Here is a 7,414-nt window from a genome sequence, read left to right on the forward strand (position 1 = left end):
CGGCAGGTCCTGGACAAGCAATCAGGACATGCGAACGGGACCGCCCGCGGTGGGCTTCAGGGCCGGGCGGCCCTCCCCCTGCGTGGCATTGCCGCGGGCCACCAGGGCAGTGAGCCCAGCCCGCACCCTGAGGCTCCCCACCTGGGGCGGATGGCCCAGGGCCTGCCTGCAGGCTGTGCTGCTGCTGGGGACTGGCACAGCAAGGCCTGCTGGCCGGGCAGGCTACCCTCCATGGGCACACAGCATCGCCCCAGACCAGCTCCTCTGGCTGGACACGGGAGATGGACCCTGCGGTTGGGTGTCTGGGCTGTGGGACAGGCCCTGCGCTGTGCTTCCTCTGCAGAGCCGGGGGTGGGGGCGGGCTGGGGGAAGCCTGCCAGGACCACGTGTGGACCCACTGGGCAGGCTGCAGGTGCCCCGGCACCGTCAGCACCAGGCTTGGCCGGATGAGTGGATGCGCCTGGGAAGCGGTCGGTTCTGTCTGGGGCCCATGGGGTGCCCACAGCAAGGTGAACCACCAGAACCGTGCTTGCTCATGCTTCTGGAGACTGGGAGTCGAGATCAAGGCTGGCTGCCTCCTGAAGCTCCAGGGGAGCGTCCTTCCCGCCTCTCCCAGCCTCTGAGGCCCAGGTGCTCCGGGGCCTGTGGCCGTACCTTCCATCTCCTATGGGGAAGCTGGTCAGTGGGTGCAGGGTCCACGCGAGAGCTCAGGACCGTCTCCTCTCAAGGTCATTAACCCAGTCACGTCGACAAAGACCCTCTTTCCAAACAGGCCTGTGTTCTGAGGGCCCAGGGGCACACGGACGCTGGGGGACGCTCCACCGCCGGGGACAGCACTGTCCCAGGTGGACTCACAAGTCGGTCCTCCACTCACCGAGCCTCGGTTTCCAGGCCGGGGTCGCCTCCACTCCCCCCGCCCTAGGTGGGGCGCCCGACGCGGGGGCGAGAGCTCCCCACCCCCTCCCAGCGTGGCGCCCCATGCCTGGCTGCTGAGGTGTCGGGGAGGATTTAAGACTTTCTTCTCTGCCCTTGGAACAAAATGCGTTTGTTTGTATTAAAGTTTGAGTGGAGGGAAAAGCAGCCTTTGCAAACACGGGCTTCTCTGTTTAGCGCCCGGGGGTCTCTCAGATCCGGAGGTTGCCAGGCTCTGTTTACCCCTGCACCTAAATTTAGAACTGGGAGTGAAAAGGGTGGAAGCCGCCCTGCGTTCCACCGCTGTTTAAAACTGAGTCTGACTCCGGTTCCTTGGCTCCAGAAGGTTCTACTTCCCAGGCCGGACTGTGTCCTGGCAGGGTGAGGCCAACAGGTCTGGGGGCTGCATGGGGGGCTGGGTGAGGACAGGGCCCCCAGATATTCACAGGCAGGGTCTGTGGGCCCCGCCCAGTGTGGGGGCCCATGTCAGGCCCTCCTCTGGAGTTGGGGAAACTGAGGGCCCAGGGAACAGTGGGCCGCCCCCCACCCCACAGCGTCCAGGGCTCCTCCCCTGCCTGGACTCCGTGCAAAGGAGGGGGTGCCCTGCAGCTTTGATGGGAGGGTCCACAGGACCCCAGGCCACCGCCAGCTCTGAGTCCCTCCTGCACCTGTCATGGGTCACGTATGCGGCTGAGACTGTGGGCGCTGAGAGCTCAGCCAGAGAAGGGTCTTCACGGCCGGGTGTTGCGGGTTGAGTAGGGTCCACAGGGCGGGTCCGTCTCTCCATCCTTACCGTCCAGGGATGGATTCTTACGTGGACTCGGCAGGCCCAGTGAGGGTGGTTTCAGGCCTGGTTTCCTCTGGGGTGGGGTTCAGCCCTTGTCATCTGGAGAAAGAACTTTCCAGCTTCAGCTCGAGTGAAAGAAGCATGGTCAGCATCCGGAAGACAGGCAAACAGGAAGCAGTGAGGTGACCCGGCCAGGAACTGGGGTGGAGCCTCGCTGACCTGCCGAGTGACCCTGGGCCTTGCTGGGTGTAAGGTGGGTGCCCACTTCCGAGAGCCGGGGGAGGGCCGTCAGCGAGAGCTCGGAGAGCCTACGGTGTCCGGGGTGTGCTTTAGTCGCTCAGTCGTGCTCGACTCTTTGTGACCCCGTGACCTGTAGCCCACCAGGCTCCTCTGTCCTTGGATTTCTCCAGGCGAGAATACTGGAGGGGGTTGCCATTTCCTTCTCAAGGGGATCTTCCTGACCCAGGGATCGAACCCGGGTCTCCTGCATCGCAGGCAGATTTTTACCGTTTGAGCCCCTGGTGCCCAGTGAGGGCTCAGCAAAGGCTGGTTGTGCATTTCAGGGGCCGTTACTGCTCACGGTTCTCCTGGTGGCCCCGCAAGCCAGATGCCAGGCGGTGACCGCCCCCAGCTGATTCACACTCGCGTGTCTGTGGCCGCCGAGGTCCATCACGCCCTTCAGCCCTGCTGGTCCTGAGGGTCCTGCTCCCCGTGGCCCACACGTCGTGTGTGCATGTGTGTGTTTATGCCCCTAAGCATGTGGGCCCTTCCTGACCCCTCGAGGCTGGCAGCAGGCACAGGTGGCCCCGGGCACACCGGGCAGCCTGCCCTGGGGCCAGGGCAGAGCTGTGACCATCTCAGTTTCCCCATCTGTAAAATGGGGTGGCAGCAAGTCTGCTTCTGAGGGCCAGCTCCCCGAGAGGCCACGATCCTAGGAAGGAGGCCCTTCTTCCCACTGCTTCAGAGACATCCCTGGGGTGACAGGGCCTCTTGACCCGGCTGGTTCTCCCTGCCGGCACGTCCCCGAGGTCCTGTGTGTGCGGGGCACTGGGGCCTTCAGGGGTCAGCCGCCCCGGCCGCATGCGCTCAGAGACTTGGTTGCGGACGGTCATGGTTGGGGGTGGTCAGCTGTGGTCCTCGCTCTGTGATCCCTGGGAGGCAGGAAGGGCCGCCGAGGAGATGTCTGCGCCGGGCGCCCAGGGCAGAGTCCGGGGCCTCTGCTGAGGGGCTGTGGGCCTGGCCCTGCCGAGGGGTGGATGTGGCCTGGGCAGGGCCCAAGGGCCCACAGCATCCTGCCAGGGGCTGTGTGGGGCTCCCTTGTGCCCCCCAAAGGAGGGAGAGAGGCAAGCCCCCGCCCCTGCAGTGCTGGCCCCACGGCGCCCTGACCCCTGCGCCTTCTCGGCCGTGGTGATCACAGGCTGGTTTCCAGAGGCAGAAGGGGTGCTCGCATGATGAGGAGCCCTGGGCCTGCATGGGTTTCGGTGCATTTATTTATGATTTTCCTCGGAAAGGAAGCGGGCTTGTTTGGGGCTATATGTTTGCTTTTGTTTTTATCCCAAGTTTGCAAGCCTGGCTGGGTGGGCTTCTCACATGCTGGCTGCTGTCCCCCCAAGCCAGGTTGGAGTCTCTGGGGGCAGCCCCACAGTGACTGGTGCTGGGCCCTGGGACCACTGCACCCACCTTTTGCCACTTTGAGATAGTCCTGCCACCCCCCCAGCCCCTCTCTCTCTGCACCTCTCCTTCCCCAGGGCCACCCTCTCCCTGGTTCCATCTTTTCAGCCTCCTCCCTGAGGCTGGGTGAGGCCTGGAACCGCCCCCAGCGCAGCAGCCTCTAGCCTTGGGTTTGTCCTCTGCACCCTCCCATCCCGGCCTCACAGCAAGGAGCCGGGACGTACAGCCCTGGTTTGGGGCCACCGCTCATTCAGCAGTGGTGAGACCCCGTCAGACGGTCCGGAGCTCACAGCGTGGCTGCACGTTGGCCGGGCCGTGCTGCACCCCTGGTACGAGCGCTGTGGGTCCACTTCTGTCTTCGCCCCCACTCCTGGCCGCCCCTTCCCCCCTGGACAGATGGCCGTGGCCGGCAGGGTGGCGGCAGGCTGACCACGTCCCCAGTGGAGCCGGGCTCCTAGGCTGGGCCTCCTGCTCCCCCCACAGCCCACTGGCGTCCATGAGGCGGCTTTAGAAAAGAGGAAACGGAGTGACACTGTGCGGTGTATCGGGGGGACGGGCAGGCCCTCTGGAGTCTCCAGTCCCGGGTCTGTGCCCGGGGGACGTGCAGCTCGGCATTCCGGATCGCCTGCCATCGGGGGCGAGCACACAGGCCGTAAACAGCCCATTCCTGAGCTGCTTGTGTCTGTAAATTCAGGAAAAACAAACAGCTCTGCGGGGATGGGCCGTTTCCTCCGAGAGCTGGAAGGATGTCGTTAACTTGACAAAGGAGGTCTGTGACAGGGTCTGAGGAGCCTGGAGCGTGCCCTGCACCAGGGGGTGGGGAACACCTGGCCTCCCGCACCGCGGTCCTCACCCAGCCTCCGAGCCCAGACTCTTGGTCACTCTCACTTCCCGGGGCCTCTTGCCTCTGCCCTGGGCTTCCGAGCCATTGCGTGTACCCATCTCCTTGTGGACGACTATGCTGGTCTCTGTCTGTGTGGACACATGCAGACCCTTCTGCAGAGCACGCTGAGTGGCCTGGCTCGGGGGGCCTGACTTAGGGGAGGCCCAGCCACCCGTCACAGGGCTGTATGCATGTGCTGACGGGACGAGCTGGGACTCTGGGCACCCTGGGTCCCCTTGCCAAGCTCAGAGCTGACTCCTCGAAAACCCAGCAGGCAGCCCACGGCCCAGGTTCTGGCGCCGGCAGGCACAGCCAGGGTGAGTCCCGAGGCCCTGGGAGCCAGCCTCAGATGCCAGCAGCAGGCGAGCCTGCGGCGGGATGAGGGGCACAGGGGATAGCAGTCCCCACCCCGCTGTTCCGGCACACACCCTGGACGGACAGCAGCCCCACCATGGACAAGACGGCTCGTCTGGTTCTCCCAGAAAGAAGGGCTCATGAAGCATCTGGTGCCCAGGCTGGCGTCTAGAAGCAGCGTGCCATCTGTGGCCAGGCTCTCTGTGGAAGATGGGCCTGGGGTGGGGGCTCCTGGCCTCCTGGGCGGTGGGCCTCCTCGGCACGGGGTGGGGTGGTGCAGGGAGGCCGAGCTCCAGTGCACACGCCGTGGACTTGCTTCCTTTGTAGCATTAGGTTTGGGCTCCAGACCCTGTGGGCTGGGGCTCTGGCCTCGGAGCTGCCCAGCCCATCGGTGCAGGGCTCTCTCCCTGGCCTCTGTATGCATGCAGCAGGTCTCGGGTGGAGGGGCTTCCGGCTGGACAGACGCCCGTCCTGAGGTTCTGGGGCTGATCGCTGCCTGCTGTCCTCCTGCCCGCAGGTCACGGTCACCACCATCGGCTACGGGGACAAGGTGCCACAGACGTGGGTGGGGAAGACCATCGCCTCCTGCTTTTCCGTCTTCGCCATCTCCTTCTTTGCGCTCCCAGCGGTAGGTGTGCTTCGGGTTGGTGGGGCGTCTCCATGGCCCCTCAGCCTCCTCTGGGTTCTGGGGGCTGGTTGGGGTGGGGGCCACCCCGTGAGCAGACACCCAGAGGTGGCCCACTCAGACCCCCTAGCTTGCTCGCCACACGCAGGGTCTCTGGAGGCACTGACCTGGTCTGTGGGGCCCGCGGCACGGAGCCGGGCCCAGGGCGCCCAGTTTGCCTGCGTCCCGCTCCCGCGTCTGCAGGGCGTGAGCCTCCCTTCTGTCCTTCCAGGGGATCCTCGGCTCCGGCTTTGCCCTGAAGGTGCAACAGAAGCAGAGGCAGAAGCACTTCAACAGGCAGATCCCGGCGGCAGCCTCGCTCATACAGGTGACGGCCTCCCGCCCCGCAGCCTTGGCAACGTCGTCTGCTCGTCCGGGTGGCCTTGTCACCCGGGGAACACGCACCGGGTCTGCTCGGGGAACCGAGCGTGGCCCTCGGCCCCCAGCACGGCTGGACCCTCTCCCACGGACCCCCTGAAGGGTGGAAGGGCGGCGGGCCACGGCACGGACTCGCCTGCCCGGTGTAAGCCCTGTCCCGGGAGCTGTGGGATGATGCCAGCCGGCTGGTGGGAGGCATGGTGCTGGGGAGCCCAGCTGCCCCTGTCCTGCGGGCCAGGCTCAGGGACGGGGAGGCGGCCTGGCCAGTCCTGCTGTGCCTGCTCCTCGGGACCTGTGGCCTCTGGCTGCAGTGGCCCCCTGAGTGTCTGCCCTCAGCCTCATCTGTGTGGGGGCAGGTCTGGGAGGGAAGCAGGAGTCAGCAGGTGGCCGTCCCCCAGGGGGTCAGGGCCTGCCTGTGCAGCACCCACGGGCTCGGTCCTCCCGGCGGGGCCCGGTGACCCAGGAGCGCGGGCCACCTTCTGGACCTATACCTTTACCTCCCAGAGGCTCGCGTCTCTCCAGGGCCGAGGCTCAGAGCGCCGGGCCTCTGGGGGTGGGGCGGGGGCTGCAACTGCCCTGAGGCCCCTTGTCCCCCCGCCCCCAGGCTTCTGTGACGAGGCTCCAAGCCCGAAAGCAGTGGGGAGAGGCAGGTCCCAGAGGCAGGCGGCCCTGAGCCCCTGGACGTGGGCTCCAAGAACAGCCTGGAGCGCAGGGCAGGCCTCTCAGTGCCAGTGAAGCCTGGGCACAGGGACCACTGGCAGACGGTGGTGTCCCGAGGTGTCCACCCAGAGCCTGGGAGCAGCAGGAGCGGGCCTGGGGCTGTGGACGGCGTGGCCGGGCAGGGGCCGGGAGCAGGGCCATTGTCTCGTGTCAGCCCAGACGCGGGCCCCTGTGCCCACCAGGGTGGCCCGGCCCCCAGGGCTGAAGGACCCCTGGGCTGCAGCAGTAGCAGCTGCAGCTGCAGCTCAGCGGGGGGTCTCTGCCCTGTCCCTCTGGAGCCTGTCCGGAACCACCGCCTGGGGCTGGACGCTAACCCTGGACAGGAAGGAAGTGGAGGCAGCGGCCCTCGGGCTGGGGGCTCGGGCCCCGCAGCTGGTTTTATGGCTCCACAGCGTCTCTCAGGGAGACCATAAATCAGGCAGCAAATGGCCCGCCTGCAGGAGGGGGTCCGTGGACTCCCCGCGGGGTGGGTGTACAGCCTCGCGCATGCCTCCCAGGAGATGGGAGAGGCCTGGAGGGAGATGAGGGGCAGCTGGAAGCTCACCCCTGCCTGAGGGGCCGAGGCATCACTGCCCAGGAGCGTGTCCCTACCGCGTCTCCCTGGCTCCCATGGCCGGCAGCGCCAAGGCCCTCAGGGTGCGTTCTCCTACGAGCTCCTGGCCACCCTCCTCATCCCCAACACCCTGCTTCTTCCAGGTCACCCCACGTGGCAGCTGCCAGGAGGGTCTCTAGGCCTGAGACCTTCACCCACACACCCTCTGGAGGTTCCCAGAAACTGGGGGTTCCTGGGGGGCGGGTGGTACTGCCTCCTGGACACTCAGTCCTGCCTCTGCTGGCCTGAGGCCCTGCCCCTTGGCGCTCCCTGCGAGCGCCCCACCACAGCGTCCCTGGGGGTGGATACAGGGACTGGGGTTCACAGGCTTTTGTGCTGTCTGAGCGTGCGCACCGCCTGGGGAGGCGGGGGCGGACTCCGAGCCTTGGGAAGGGGCTGGTGGGTGGAGGCCCCGAGGCCCAGCCAGCAGGGGGCCCAGGAGGCGGTGTGGCT

The 7,414-nt window shown here is 66.5% G+C and overlaps 1 protein-coding gene across 1 annotated transcript in view; it reads left to right on the top strand.

Moving 5' to 3' along the window:
- The window catches only part of KCNQ1 (potassium voltage-gated channel, KQT-like subfamily, member 1), a 326,604-nt gene that overhangs the window by 44,529 nt on the left and 274,661 nt on the right, over positions 1 to 7,414 (top strand). The window contains exons 9-10 of the mRNA XM_010837806.1: positions 5,125 to 5,235; positions 5,504 to 5,599. Coding sequence (XP_010836108.1) covers positions 5,125 to 5,235; positions 5,504 to 5,599 — 207 coding nt within the window. The remainder of the gene's footprint in view (positions 1 to 5,124; positions 5,236 to 5,503; positions 5,600 to 7,414) is intronic.

This window comes from Bison bison, unplaced genomic scaffold, assembly GCF_000754665.1.
Source record: "Bison bison bison isolate TAMUID 2011002044 unplaced genomic scaffold, Bison_UMD1.0 scf7180017864080, whole genome shotgun sequence".
NCBI lineage: Eukaryota > Metazoa > Chordata > Mammalia > Artiodactyla > Bovidae > Bison > Bison bison.